The sequence below is a fragment of the Notolepis coatsorum genome, assembly GCF_963971535.1.
Source record: "Notolepis coatsorum genome assembly, chromosome: 9".
Taxonomy (NCBI): domain Eukaryota; kingdom Metazoa; phylum Chordata; class Actinopteri; order Aulopiformes; family Paralepididae; genus Notolepis; species Notolepis coatsorum.
The window spans coordinates 50,693,732-50,709,796 of NC_140173.1; the positions used below are offsets into that span (position 1 = coordinate 50,693,732).

At 48.2% G+C, this 16,065-nt stretch overlaps 1 protein-coding gene across 1 annotated transcript in view; it reads left to right on the plus strand.

The window, feature by feature from the left end:
- The first annotated feature begins 364 nt into the window (after nt 1-364).
- vstm4a (V-set and transmembrane domain containing 4a) overlaps nt 365-16,065 on the plus strand; it is a 37,236-nt gene continuing 21,535 nt past the window's right edge. The window contains exons 1-2 of the mRNA XM_084321411.1: nt 365-537; nt 4,313-4,789. Coding sequence (XP_084177537.1) covers nt 489-537; nt 4,313-4,789 — 526 coding nt within the window. The 5' untranslated portion in view covers nt 365-488. The remainder of the gene's footprint in view (nt 538-4,312; nt 4,790-16,065) is intronic.

Here is a 16,065-nt window from a genome sequence, read left to right on the forward strand (position 1 = left end):
AGAGAGAGAGAGAGAGAGAGAGAGAGAGAGAGAGAGAGAGAGAGAGATAGAGAGAGAGAGAGAGAGAGAGAGAGAGAGAGAGAGAGAGAACGAGAAAGCAAAGAAAGAGTAGTAAGAGAGAGATAGGTAAACAGACAGAGAGAGAGAGAGAGAGAGAGAGAGAGAGAGAGAGAGAGAGAGAGAGAGAGAGAGAGAGAGAGAGAGAGAGAGAGAGAGAGAGAGAGAGAGAGAGAGAAGGACAGAGAGACAGCAAGATAAAGTACCAGGGGTAGAGAGAGAGTGTGTGGTGGGAGTTTCTAAGTAGGAACAGAGCATTGACTGTTTCATATTACACAGAGAAGAAGATAGGAGGAAAGCGGGGGCTAGCAGTGGGTAAGGGCTGGAGTGGGTAGTGCAGTCAGTCAGCCTGTGTTTTGAGCCTAGCTGGTCGCGTAGAGCAGCGCTGTGTTGAAGTCGTCTGGGTTTATGGCTTCGCTGACTAAGGGAAAATGTACTTCTCTCTAGTGCTCCTTCTCCTGACTAAAGCCCTGTTAACAGGTAAGTTTACCTCTGTTTATAATGAGGGGGAGGAGGGGGAGGGAGGGAGAGGGAGGGAGAGAGAGCCCGTATATGAAGAAAGAAAGAAAGAAAGAAAGAAAGAAAGAAAGAAAGAGAAAGAAAGAAAGAAAGAAAGAAAGAAAGAAAGAAAGAAAGAAAAGAAAGAAAGAAAGAAAGAAAGAAAGAAAGAAAAGAAGAAGAAAGAAAGAAAGAAAGAAAGAAAGAAAGAAAGAAAGAAAGAAAGAAAGAAAGAAGGAAAGCGAAGGGGGAAAAAGTAATTATGGAAATATATGCATTATGGAACTTTGACAGATTGTCAACAACACCCAAATATACCCTCTCTAACTCATTATAACAAAACTACTCAAAAGTTTGTCATTTGAGTTTGCAATAATCCCTACATTAACAATATAATATAGAAATAATGATTTTGTCTAAAAATCCACACCAACGTACAGTGTGGATTAATGCAGTTAAGCCTCCCTGTGGTCAAAGAAAACCTCAGCATGATTGTGGTTCTATAAACTCTGGTCCGGGCTCACGTCGCCTCTCTTCATATGCGACGGGCAGATGAACGTCGTCACCCCTGATCATCTCCCTCAGGCTGTGATGTTGCTGCTGAGCGGCGATAATTAATCTAGTTTATTGTCTCAGCTATGGTGTGACAGATTCCCCGAACAACAAGCACACACATACCAGTAGAGCACACACAGAGCTCACAGAGCATACATAAAGTACACATATAGAGCACACTTACGGTAGAGCACACACATACACATATAGAGCACACACAGAGCTCACATATAACTCACACAGAACACACACAGAACACACACAGAACACACACAGAACACACACAGAACACACACAGAACACACACACAGAACACACACATAGAACACACACAGAACACACATAGAACACACACAGAACACACATAGAACACACACAGAACACACACAGAACACACATATAGCACACATAGAGCACACATAGAGCACACACACACACCTCTAGAACACACATAGAGCACACACACACACCTCTAGAACACACAGAGCACACATAGAGCACACATAGAGCACACACACACACACCTCTAGAACACACATAGAGCACACACACACACCTCTAGAACACACATAGAGCACACACACACCTCTAGAACACACATAGAACACACATAGAGCACACATAGAGCACACACACACCTCTAGAACACACATAGAGCACACACACACCTCTAGAACACACATAGAGCACACACACACCTCTAGAACACACATAGAGCACACACACCTCTAGAACACACATAGAGCACACACACCTCTAGAACACACATAGAGCACACACACACCTCTAGAGCACACATAGTGCACACATAGAACACACATAGAGCACACATAGAGCACACACACACCTCTAGAGCACACATAGTGCACACATAGAACACACATAGAGCACACATAGAGCACACACACCTCTAGAACACACATAGAGCACACATAGAGCACACACACCTCTAGAACACACATAGAGCACACATAGAGCACACACACCTCTAGAACACACACAGAACACACATAGAGCACACACACACACCTCTAGAACACACATAGAGCACACATAGAGCGCACACACCTCTATAACACACATAGAACACACATAGAACACACATAGAGCACACACAGAGCACACACACCTCTAGAACACACATAGAACACACATAGAACACACACATAGAGCACACACACCTCTAGAACACACATAGAGCACACACACCTCTAGAACACACAGAACACACATAGAGCACACACCTCTAGAACACACATAGAGCACACACACACACACCTCTAGAACACACATAGAGCACACACACCTCTAGAACACACATAGAGCACACACACACCTCTAGAACACACATAGAGCACACACACACACCTCTAGAACACACATAGAGCACACACACACACCTCTAGAACACACATAGAACACACATAGAGCACACACACCTCTAGAACACACATAGAGCACACACACACACCTCTAGAACACACATAGAGCACACACACACACCTCTAGAACACACATAGAGCACATAAGTGGCACTGGAGTCCAGATGGTCCTTGTTACGTTGTCGTGTTTCAGGCTGTACGGTAGATACATGTCTCCCACCTGTAGTATCTCTCTGTGCCTCATCACACACACACTGTGTCCAGACTTTCTGTCTCCCCCGAGAAGACCTGACCCAGCTGGCTATAGAACAAAGACTAAAGCACACAGCTACCTCCTGTGAGATACTGGGGCAGGGGTTCTGGTCTGGGGGGGGGGTTGTGAAACATTATGTAAATACGTTGCAATATTTGTAATCTTTGGTATGAATGTTTATTTGAAGGAGGCTGAAGGAGAAATTCGAAAAGATTCAAATGAAAGCTCTTTGAGTTATGGTGTTCACAAGTAGGATGCATGTTTGGCCTGATGGTGGCGAGCAAAGGTCATGGGGTCACCCAAATCAATGGGCTTCTTCCTCTAGGAGTCATGAATGTGAACTTATATTGTGTGTGTCTCCATTTTTGTTGTGGCCAAGACCACAAATCGGGGACTCATCTGGGAATACTGAATATGTTTTTCAATGGTCAACGATGGAAATTTATTCAAATTAACTAATTTTTGTGGGCCGATCTGAGAAATCTTCCACAATCCAGGTCCTTGGCCTGCTGTCAGCCTAATGAGCAGCGTTTCATCCACATCGTCCCTATAGTTTACCAGACTAGCTGTGGACAGAGAGACTCACACACAGACACAACTGGTTACATTATCTCCCCCCAGGCATCCGCCTGGTATAAATAATAAGACAAAATCTACTAAATTAATTATCGACAGGTGAAACTCTAAATCCACTTGCTGCTGTAGTTGTTTGGTTGATCAAAACGTTTGTTACACACACTACAGAGACCCGGGTTCTGTTTTTCTTTCATCAGGGGAGCCTTCATTGGGTCCCAACCCCAAGGCTGGGAAACCCTGGCCAAGACACTCACTCTATCTCAAACCCCTTCTTCAGGAATCATGTTTTCTATTAATAACAAAGTGAATTCCAATCCGATGATTCAATGACAGCTACAGAATGGCTGACGTGAATTAGACTGGGAACTCTGAAACTGTGTCAATGTGAGCAGTCTCTTTGGGTGTGTGTGTGTGTGTGTGTGTGTTTTGTGTACATTTATATTTACATTTAGTCATTTAGCTGACGCTTTTATCCAAAGCGACTTACAAATTGTGAACAACAAGTGTCAGCAGTGTGTGCGTGTGTGCATGTGTGTGTGTGTGTGTGTGTGTGTGTGTGTGTGTGTGTGTGTGTGTGTGTGTGTGTGTGTGTGTGTGTGTGTGTGTGTGTGTGTGTGTGTGTGTGTGTGTGTGCGTGTGCGTTTCTATACAGCAGTTTGCTGAATCTATTATTATCTATAAAAAAATGTACAATTAAATGTAAGGAGTCAGCAACCAGGCTAGTTGGATTACAGTCAGTGTAAATACTGTATGCATGTGTGCTTTTACTAGTCTTGTGAGGAATGAGTGTGAGTTTTGGAAGTGAGAGGCCTTTTCTCTGGAAGTGAGAACATACTGTCTGCTACACAACTTGAACAGATGCTATTTTAAAGTAAGGGGTTAGGTCAAGGGTTAGAGATAGGGTCAGGTTAACTTTAGAGTTAGGGGCAAGGGGATGGAGAAAGAGGGTCTTCACTCTGGATAAATGTGCGTGTGTGTCTCTCGCCAACAGAGGTGTGCGGAGCCCTGAACGTGACGGTGACCCCCGGGCCCGTCGTCATGGTAACGGAGAGCGACAACCTGACGCTCTCGTGCCTGGTGTCCCAGAGGAAGAGAGCCACCAGTGTCCTCATCCTCCGCTGGTTCTTCTCCCCTCCCGCTGGCCCCACCCTCTCGCCTCCCCCTCCTACTCGTCCTCCGTCCCCCTCCCCTCTCCCTCCCCCCTCCCCCGCGCCGCCGCCCCCCGAGCTCCTGATCGTGAGGCTGGGCATGAAGAAGGCCCAGCTGTACGGGAACTACACACGCGGCTTCGCCCAGCAGCCCAAGTTCCGTCTGTACGAGGAGCAGGACGGAGAGCGCTACAGGCTGCTGGTGGTGAACGTGACGGGGAGGGACCAGGGCTTCTACACCTGCCGCGTCCAGGAGATACGCAAGCACAGGAACATCTGGAGGGCCTCCTCCAACGGAACCAGCACCACCCAGCTCACAGGTACCTCCACGCTTTGTGCCGCGTCACACGCTGACCGTAAACGCCTCACTGTGTCGTGTCACATGCAGAGGCCGGTGAGGTGAACAGGCACCTCCACGCCAGGGGTGTAAAAAGTACCCAGAAATGATACTTAAGTGAAAGTATGGGTACCGTCTCAAAATCGTACTCAAGTAAAAGTCAGAGTATCACACTTGAGTAAAAGTTAAAAAGTTTCAACTTTTAAATGTACTTAAGTACTAAAAAGTAAAAGTCTATTCTTCTGATAGCAGGTGTTTAATCAAAGATCCCCGCTTTCTAGTCATGCACAAGGACCAATCAGCACGGGTTTGGGGGGGGGGGTAATTTTCCATTGATGGGGATTTGATTGGCTGTTTTTAAATAAAGTGCGGCCGCAGGATTAATAACGTTAACGTTAGAGAAACAAATATACGAATTAAAATGGTTGGACCTGCGAGATTTGTACTTTGTAGGTCTGCATTTTAAATGTAAGGAGTAAAAAGTATGTTTTTTTTCTCTGAAATGTAATTGAGTAAAAGTACAAGTATACAAACCTAATAATACTCAAGTAAAGTACAAATCCCCCAAAACAGTACTCTAAGTATTGTAACGAAGTACAATTAAGTACTTTACACCCCTGCTCCACACTTTGTGCCGCATCACACACCGACTGTAGCTCCTCACTGTGTCGTGTCACGTGTAGAGGCTGGTGGAGGGCCACAGGTGGACATCTTGTGTAGCTCCTCACTGTGTCGTGTCACGTGTAGAGGCTGGTGGAGGGCCACAGGTGGACATCTTGTGTAGCTCCTCACTGTGTCGTGTCACGTGTAGAGGCTGGTGGAGGCGCGGCCCACAGGTGGACATCTTGTGTAGCTCCTCACTGTGTCGTGTCACATGTAGAGGCTGGTGGAGGGCCACAGGTGGACATCTTGTGTAGCTCCTCACTGTGTTGTGTCACGTGTAGAGGCTGGTGGAGGCGCGGCCCACAGGTGGACATCTTGTGTAGCTCCTCACTGTGTTGTGTCACATGTAGAGGCCGTGGAGGCCCACAGGTGGACATCTTGTGTAGCTCCTCACTGTGTCGTGTCACGTGTAGAGGCTGGTGGAGGGCCACAGGTGGACATCTTGTGTAGCTCCTCACTGTGTCGTGTCACGTGTAGAGGCTGGTGGAGGGCCACAGGTGGACATCTTGTGTAGCTCCTCACTGTGTCGTGTCACGTGTAGAGGCCGTGGAGGGCCACAGGTGGACATCTTGTGTAGCTCCTCACTGTGTCGTGTCACGTGTAGAGGCTGGTGGAGGGCCACAGGTGGACATCTTGTGTAGCTCCTCACTGTGTCGTGTCACGTGTAGAGGCTGGTGGAGGGCCACAGGAGAACATCTTGTTTTGGAACAATCCTCTTCATGTTATGTAACGTGTCTGCCGCCGATGAGCTTATAGGGTTGTGATTTGGCTGACGAATGGGGTGGAGGTGAAGTGCGTGTGTGAGTGTTTGTGAGAGGGGGGGGGGGTTGACAAGAGAGGGTCAGAGGGTCAACTGGCCAGCTGCTTCCTATACAGCCTCCACGCCTCCAAAATGCCATAAGGCCAGGCGCCAGATACCCCCGTCTCTTAGCCTTTTGTCACATTAAAGACTTTATAGTTGACCCATCGCAAGAGCTCCGCTTTCCTCAGGAGAGTTGTGATTGGAGGATCAAGGAAAGAGGGCTGGGCTTTGAGATACAGCAGGTCAATTGCCTTTTTATTAATTGAATTCAATAAGAAAATAATACTCTTTGGATGACAGCTTGAATGAATGAATGGATGATCCTTTTATATAGCGCTTTTCTATAGACACTCAAAGCGCTGCCCACAATGTAGGGTGGAAATTGCCTCCTTCACCACCACTGGTAGCACCCAACCTTGGGCTATGCAGGCTCAACGGCTGCCATATACTAGCACCAGGCACACATCACACTACACAGTGGCTGAACGGCTCAGGAGACACGGATTGATACCAGCCAGGGGGGAGGGATGATTAGGTGGCCTTGATGTCAGAGACCTGATTTGGAATTTGGCCAGGAGCATCGGGGAACCCGCTACTCTTTGTGATAGGAATCCTGGGTTCTTTAACGACCGAATTCAGTCAGGTCTCAGCTTTTCATCCGAAGGACGGCACTCGCAGCTGTACGGTGTCCCTATCACCATAACAGGGGCATTGTTACTGACCAGTCCAAAGGACAGAGTGCTCCCTGCTGGACGACAACACCACTTTCTGACAATGGCCTTGACCGTGGCTCGAACCGGTGATCTTCCGATCATGAGTCCGGAGCTCTACTCATGTACCCACAGCTTGGTAATAATGTGCACAGTGCACAGTGCACAGCTTCTTAAAGAGAGAGCAGGGCTGTTGACTCTTGTTTCTTTATGGAGTCAGCTGAAAGGACGAGAGCACTCCAGAACAGCAGCGATCTAGGAGAGAGAAGCTTCTGCTGGGGGTGCAGCAGAAAGTGCATGTGGTTCCAGAGGCGAGCGTCTCAACCACACTTACACCTGCTCCGGGCCTGGATCCACTGTTCTCTACCGCAGGGGAGAGACAAGCACATACAGTTAATTCCCTATGTATGCGTCTCTCTCTCTCTCTCTCTCTCTCTCTCTCTCTCTCTCTCTCTCTCTCTCTCTCTCTCTCTCTCTCTCTCTCTCTCTCTCTTTCGTCAATGAAAACAGCCTTCGGGGTCCAAAAGACAGAGCAAGCCAGAGAAAGAGGAAGAGCCTGGTACTAATTCACAGAAAACATTTACCCTGGCATTCTATGTGCCTTTTCGCTGGAATCCCCACACAGAGAAACGCCTCATGTAACGGAGCTCTGAAAGTCTGTTAAACTCACTCTCTGGTGGAAGTACTGCCCTTTGACCGATGCGCTCCTTTTGTACTGCCCTTTGACCGATGCATTAATTTATGGGTAATACTCAGCTTCAAATGATTAATTCTGTCTTTAACTGACAACCAATTTAGTTCTATGAACTGGGAGCGGCCAACATGGGTACGGGAAGATAAATTCAAAACAGTCCTAATCAATTTATTCTGGGATGTCTGTAGTTTTATTTTGATGTATTTAGGGGTACTGGTGTACCACACTGTACTTGCATGGTTATAGTGGGGTGGAATTAGTGCCATAGCCAGCAAAAGATCTCGCTCCAAGTGGAAGCTAGAGTCCACACTTACACACATTCAGTTGAGTCATGTTTACTATGTTAGCGTTTCTCAAACATTTGGGAACTGGGGTTGTCTTTTTTTCTTAGGGACCATCTACCCTTTATTTTATTATACCTTGTCTTTTTTTCTTAGGGACCATCTACCCTTTATTTTATTCTACCTTAATTGTCTGTCTGCTAATGTCGCACCAAAAACTACCAAATCGAATTCCTTGTAATTGCAAACTACTTGGCAATAAAGACCTTTCTGATTTCTGATATGGTAGATGTTAAAGATGTTAAAGTGGTATGTGGTCCAGTTCTGCTGCTCAGATTACGTCCTCTTGAAAAGTTGACAGGCTTCAAATGTGAAAGTATATAATCTCCATAAATTTTTGCCTTGTTTTCTATGCACAATCTTTTTCTTCAAAGTAACTAGTAACGTATAAAGTAAAAGTATAAAGTTAAAATTGTACTTAAGTACAGTTCTTCAGTAAAAACACCTATACAGTTACTTTCCACCACTGCTAATTTCTATACCAGATCAGGAACCCATCAGCAATCTCCCAAGGACCAGCACTGAGAAACACCAGTCTATGTGGTCTGGCTCTACAGGCCCTCCTTTGAAACAGAGAGGTATTAGAATAATAAAACAACACAAGCTCGGTGGATAGAGCAAACGGCCAACAGAGAGGTATTAGAATAATAAAACAACAGAGCAAACGGCCAACAGAGAGGTATTAGAATAATAAAACAACACAAGCTCGGTGGATAGAGCAAACGGCCAACAGAGAGGTATTAGAATAATAAAACAACAGAGCAAACGGCCAACAGAGAGGTATTAGAATAATAAAACAACACAAGCTCGGTGGATAGAGCAAACCGCCAACAGAGACGTAGTAGCGTGTATTCCCCGACTCCCAACCTGACCGCTTACTGTAAAGCGGGGTCCGTCTGTGTTTGAGTCTGGCTGGACCCAGTCCTCTGGCATTTCCATGTCAAAACAATGAGCTCACACAGCCAAACCACATTCAACAATATCACTCTGTGAGTGTGCGTGTGCGTGTGCGTGTGCGTGTGTGTGTGCGTGTGCGTGTGTGTGTGTGTGTGTGTGTGTGTGCGTGTGTGTGTGTGTGTGTGTGTGTGTGTGTGTGCGTGTGTGTGTGTGTAGGGAGCAAAAGGTACTGTGCTGCAGTGCTGAGTTGGCTCAGTTCAGCAGCTCCGTTCTGCATGACGTCAGCGTTGCTGCTGGTTTTACATTTTCCTACGAGCCTCAGGAGGAGATTTACTTATATTGCACTTGGACTTCTTTTGTTTATACGCTAGGTTTTTCACGACTAAACTCGGGTGAATAAAAAAAAATGTACGTTAACAATATTGTAACTGACCAACACCCCCCCTCCCCCCCTGCCCCTCCTCCTCCAATCTCTGGTGGAAATACGATCATTAATTTAATTTAAGAGGGTGTATTTTAATTAGCGTGATTGGTTAGCGAGGCCATCAGTCATGCTGGCAGACACAGGAGTAATGGGTTTAACCCTTTCACTGCCACAATACAGAATGTTAACCCCTTTCACTACCACACTACAGAAGGTTAACCCTTTCACTACCACACTACAGACGGTGGCTGGGGAGCGTCTATATTAATCCCAGCCGAAGAGTGCAAGAGCGCTTCCGCATTTTGCCCTGATTGGCCCCGGTAACGCCCTCCAAATGCGCATTTTCTTTTTCCCCGCTCAGACGGCGAAATGGAATACATGTATATTATCGCGACGCGGACCAGATTCACTCGCAACGCCATAACGTTATTTCCCTGTACATTGCAACGTTAACACAACGCAGCTGTCAACTGTACTTTACATATTATCCAAACGAGGACCACATAACGCCATAACACGCCATAACGTTATTTCCCTGTACATTGTAACGTTAACACAACGCAGCTGTCAACTGTACTTTACATATTATCCAAACGAGGACCACATAACGCCATAACGTTATTCATTCATTCATGTCGATGGACGTACTGGTAGCCTGCAGTATCCTCAAGCAACTCATGTAAAGTTGAACACAATATGAAAAAGAAAAAAAACAACAAAAAAAAAATATGACTAATGCCAACTTTATACAACAACGAAAAAAGTGACTGGGCATTGTTCATAGAGTGAAGGTAAAACCAAGACATTAATATAGACTACCAGATGGAGATGTAATGTCATTTTACAAATACAATCATTTAACAATTTACCCTTTAACCCAATTGAATAAGCTAACTGAAGTAGTTACGCGTGTTTGCAGAGCTAAATATTCAGCAGGACTGCCAGACAATGGGTCACACAGACAGAAATGAGTCAGTAAATAGTTGGCAAGGATTAAAAGCAGTCAAATGTACAATAGGAGTTCCAAGTCCATTGATGCTACGTACTATAGCAGTGTGACATATACGCCTATGGAAACCTGTGTGACTGACTGTGTTGCAATTAGTCTAATGTCTCCTTCCTGTACTTGAAGCTTTCCCTTGAACTCACTAGCGAGATGAGAGACCGGTGAGAAGATGCAGGAGATATATGACAGTTGTTGTTTTAATAGAGCGAATGTTAGTAACAGTGAGTCAAGACAAGTTAGCGCTTTAATATGGCGTGTTCTGTGATTAATGTGATTGACCAGCGTTGCGACCAGCGTTGCTAATATGAACCAAAGGCTTTAATATGGCGCGTTCTGGCATCTGTGATTAACCGTGTTGAATGGGGCGTCTGAACCAAGCGAGGACCTCATGCGCATGCGCGGCGAGCACCTGGGCGAAGGAAAAGGAAATGCGCATTGCTTACCGGCGAATGGGGAAGAATGCGGAAGCGCTCTTGCACTCTTCGGCTGGGATTAATATAGACGCGGCTGGCGAGGAAACTCATTCTGAGAGGCAGCTAGCAAGAATGACACATGTACGGCAACCTTTGCTTTTATCATAGAGTTGGATAGTATGGTGTTTGTGGTGAGTGTGCGTGTGCATGTGTGCGTGTGTGTCTTGAAAGACAGAGCCATGGAACAAAAACCAGACTGCTCACTGCACTGTGGGGACAAAATGTGAATCCGTGACCTTGACCAAGAGAGGGTTTTGATGAAGCCGAGCAACGCAAGATGTCCTTGAGATGTCCTTGTGATGTCCTCGAGATGTCCTTGTGATGTCCTCGAGATGTCCTTGAGATGTCTTTGTGATGTCCTCGTGATGTCCTCGAGATGTCCTCGAGATGTCCTTGTGATGTCCTTGTGAGGTCCTCGAGATGTCCTCGCATTTCTCTGAATAATATACCTCCTAAAAGTCAAATGATCTAAGCGGGACGAGGCTATGTAGACGACGCCCTGCCTGCCTGCCTGCCTGCCTGCCTGCCTGCCTGCCTGCCTGCCTGCCTGCCTGCCTGCCTGCCTGCCTGCCTGCCTGCCTGCCTGCCTGCCTGCCTGCATGCAGGGCACGGCCCCGCGGGGGAAGCCACACAACCTCAGGCATCCGTGACATGCGCTGGCCGCAGGAACACCAACACAAGCAAGTCGAGAGATTATTGAGGGCAAACAAAGAGGGAGAAAAACAGTCCCTTAAGTGTCGTCCACGGAGAGGCCTCCGACCGGGGGGGGGGGGCTTTGGGCCCGGAGCAACGACAACATGTGTTCAAACAACACAGGAAGTGTTGTTCTTGTGACTTTAACAGAAACAGATGTGCTGAGAAAACACCACGGCAGTCTTACTTAACGAAACTGGGATTATTTGGATGAGCATAAACAGATGCCACACAAGCAAAAGATGTGATTAATCCATTGGAACTGAACTAAGATTACTCGAGTGAACGTTAATGGACGTGCCACGAGTGTTAAACATACATTGCCATTTACACAAACTGTCCTTTTTTCAACACATCCGATATGTGTTTGAGTTGGCTGGGACACAGAGTGGGGTCAGCTCTCGCCCCCTCGCCTCCTCGGCCGCTCCAGAAGCCTGGCTTGACCTTTTCTCAAGTGGACCACAGAGCACACGGCCAGCCCTCTTTCATCAGATCTTGTGCCCCGAGACGCTGCTCCACTGGGGTCGGGCTTCGTGGCTTCATGAGAATCTAAATAGGTCACAGACATCCCAGGCCTTCCAACAAGGAGCTGGATAAGAGGACACATGTGATTGATAAAGAGCATGTGATTGGCTCACATTGGTCACATTGTTGTATTAAATGCACGTTGATTCACTATTGGGGGCATGTGAGGGAACTCTGCTGTTTTTACAGCTTTATGTCTTTCCCTTCAAAGTGTAGGATTGTCATGGAATGTGATCTTTTATTTGAATTTTTTTATATATTTATTTATTTATACTATTTATTAGTACTTTCTTTTTTCTTTATTCTTAAAAAAAATAGTATACAGCAGAGAGAGAGAGATAGAGAGAAAGAGAGAGAGAGAGAGATGCACACATACACAAACAAACAGAGACAGAGATAGAGAGAGAGAGACACACACACAAACAAACAGAGACAGAGAGAGAAAAAGGGAGACGCACACACACAAACAAACAGACAAAGACAGAGAGAGCGAGAGAGAGACGCACACACACACAAACAGAGACAGAGACAGAGACAGAGAGAGACGGATACAGAGACAGAGACAGCGATGGAGAGAGAGAGAGAGAGAGAGAGAGAGAGAGAGAGAGAGAGAGAGAGAGAGAGAGAGAGAGAGAGAGAGAGAGAGAGAGAGAGAGAGAGACAGATGCAACACAGGACCTGTCGGAGCTGGACTCAGACTCATAATGTCACAAGCCTTGAGCCTCAGGCCCCTCGAGCCGCCATGACACCTGCTCTGCAGCAAGACAGCCGAGACGATGAACCTAAAATGTCCTCCATATAAAACATAAAAGTACCAGAGCATTTAGCCCCTTTCATGAATGCCTGCGTTTCATATTGCGGTATATTATACTCTGGTCTATTTGATAAGCATCTGGTTAGTATTTCTACATGAAAATATGCTCGACAGGGGGAGAGAGGATTCAATGAAGAATCTCCCGTGAAGCCTTTATGTTGAGGTATATATGCCCCGGTCCACAGGCACGTGTGCACAGATTGTATAACATGCTGGCGGTCTGTCTCGCGGGGTTCAGAGCCAACCTGTTAACATCAAACGGCATGAATCAGATGCTCGGCAGGAGTTCAGCATGTGGTTTAGTTATTGCGCAAAAAGGTCAGATCGAAGTTATATATCATCTGGCTTCGCGTCTCGCTCTGCCTACTGAGATATATCATTATCTCCAGCACCACCTAGTGTGCCCGGGGAAACAAAACAAATGCACCACGCCACTCCCATGCGTGCCTCTATATTAGGCAGGAAGTGGTCACGCCTCATTCTTTTCCAAACGCGGAAGCAGCTCACATGCACTTTCAAACAGGAACTTTATTATGGAACGTAGGGAGAAAATTACGCAATGTTGGGCTTCGCCAGAAGTACGCCAGCCCCCGGATCCTTCTCGGCACGTCCAGACAGCACGGCGGTCCTATCCTGTGTTTTTTCCTCGTCGCTTGACAGCAGACCGATGGACTTTGCGCGCCAGTTGGCAGTCGAGCTACGTCGCGCTCAGGTAGGACCTGCGCTGGCAGGCGTTGGTACTGGCATGTGTAATACTGCTTGTTGTCTCGTGAGACGACCGGGCGATGTATTGGCGCGGGGGGGCGGGATATTTGGATAAACGTGGTCATCATGACTGTTGGATGTATCTTAGCGTGCGCAGCTGGTGCTAATGCTACAATGTTGGGGCGCCGTTTCCCATGTACCCCGCCGGGGCTGTTTTTACTCTTCCCTCCTCTTAACCATTCATGCTGACGGTCAATCGGTGTCTAATGTTGGGGGTTTAGCGGAGGCTTATTTACCCTTTACATTTACCCTGACGACAGGGCTCAGGGCAGGTGTGCATTTTGTGAATCTATGAATAAAAAATGGGGGACCCTGATGTAGACAGGACTACCGTTTTCTCTGGTCTGCATCGCCTTAACAATTGTGTGTATTGGGCTAGCCCATTCTGCAATATGTTAATAGAGTTTTCGTTCATTCATTTATCCCTTCACGGGTGCACACCGCAGTGGAGGTTGTTGCATGACTACTAGTGGAGCAGTGCTTCACTAGTAATAGACTTTGGTCAGCAGCCGCCACTGATGTTCCGTGCTTAGTGGAGCAGGTGGCATCGGTCCTTTGCCCTGACATGGTGGAACGGTATCCCGCCCGGCCGACGCCAAGAGGCGAGTCGGCCCGGCAGGTGGCTGGTGGGCTGATGAAGCTTATACCGCCGCGGTACAGAATTTAGCAGCAATTAACAACATTGCTCAATTGGCTGCTTTTCTGTCAAAAATGGTGTCTGTGGTGGGGCCTTAGGGCCAGCCTACGTCAAAACCATCGCGTGAGGTTTTGAGGTTATTCAGCTTTTGACCCAGCAGCAAGCTATAACCACAGGGAGGGCTAGGATGCTGTCAACGGTTGTTCACAGGCATCTTGGTTGGAGCAATCTCCCCTTGAGGAGGGGAGGGGTCTCCTCCTCAGGGCTCCCCTCTCCGCGGGTGGACCTTGGTCTGTCCACGGAGGCGCGGGCGGTATTTGACCTGGGCTCCACGCCGCCCCACACCGCGCAGCCAGAGGTGAGAGCACGGCATCGCCAGCAGCTGCGGCGAGGCCCCCGGCCAGTGGCCATGTTTCCCCCGCCTGAGATACCCTGGACACAAAGAAAACAGGTGATCACAAGGCCGACAGCCTCAGCGGCCCGAGGGATCGGCTATATTAGATGGGCACGCCCTAAAAAAACGTTGCCATCTAGCTGTGTCTAGTACGCTCTCCGGTTACTCCCCCCCGCTACGCTACGGGACTCAGGGCTCTGATTTGTCCCCTTTGGCTGTGGGCCGCGTTCTTCCAGTGAAGCGCAAGCGGCCCCACATTTCGCTTCTCATGGAGACAGGGGCTGACACCCAGTTGCTAGCTAGGCCTGGGTCTGTCTATGAGAATGCTGTGCTGTCAAGCGGCTCCCACACCACACGTCCTGCGTCTGTGTTTGGTGAGCCTGGTGTTGTATCTGTCGACGGAGCAGGGTTCCCTGTATTTTGTCAGAGGGGGAACTCTAGGCCCAGGAGGTCGCAGCGTGGGTTCCCCCCAGCCCCGCCCTCGCCAGGCCGGGTATTACGTTAGTGCCTCCCCCGTCTGGACTTCCGATCCTGCGGTGGTCAGCAGGCACGTGTAATTTGGGTGGTAGTAATATCACTACAGGGCTACGGTGTGTAGAGATCCACCCTATCGGGCAGTGTGAGGACCACACACCATGCATGTCCAGCTGCAGAGCAGGCTGTCCTCAGCAAGCTAAGCCGGGAAGATGCTCAGCGGGGGAGCCTATGTCACCAGGGGTGATGGCCGCTCCCCCCGTATCGGACCGCCCCTTCTGTCGGGGCCCCCTTCTTGGGTGTGATTGCCTCGTTGGTAGAGTCAGGGTCAGAGAAGATCGCCAGGTCTCATACCAGGCAGGTGGTGGAATTCCTCACCATCCTGGGTTTTGCTGTAGACTGGAACAAGAGTGCTCCTCTTCCCAGTCAACGAGTGGAGTACTTGGGCTTATTTCTAAGCTCAAGGTCTATGTGGACATCCCTCTCGGAGCGGCGGCGAGAGGATATTCTCGGTGAGCTCGGGAGGTTCCGTCCTAGGACGGTTACGGCGCTGACCGTGATACGCCTGCGTGGTATTATGGCATCTGCTCAAGCTGTGGTCCCTCTTGGCCTCCTCTTCATGAGGAGGATACAGAGGTGTGAAAATAGACCCTGTGAGAGTCAAGTGGAAGCTGCTGAAGGTTCCCATGTCAGTACTCGGGGACCTCACCTTCTGGGGGGGGCCTGGGGCCCTCACCAGCGGGGTCCCCATGGGCAGCAGGCTGTCACACGTCAAGGACACCTGGCAAGGACCATGCTGCCCGGTCTGCACTACATATCAATGTGTCGGAATTGAAGGCAGGTCTTCTAGTCCTCGGACGGCTCAGCCATCATGTGATGGGCGAGCGTGTTCTGATCAGGACGGACAGCACAACATCGGCGTCGTATGTCATCAGACAGGGAGGAGT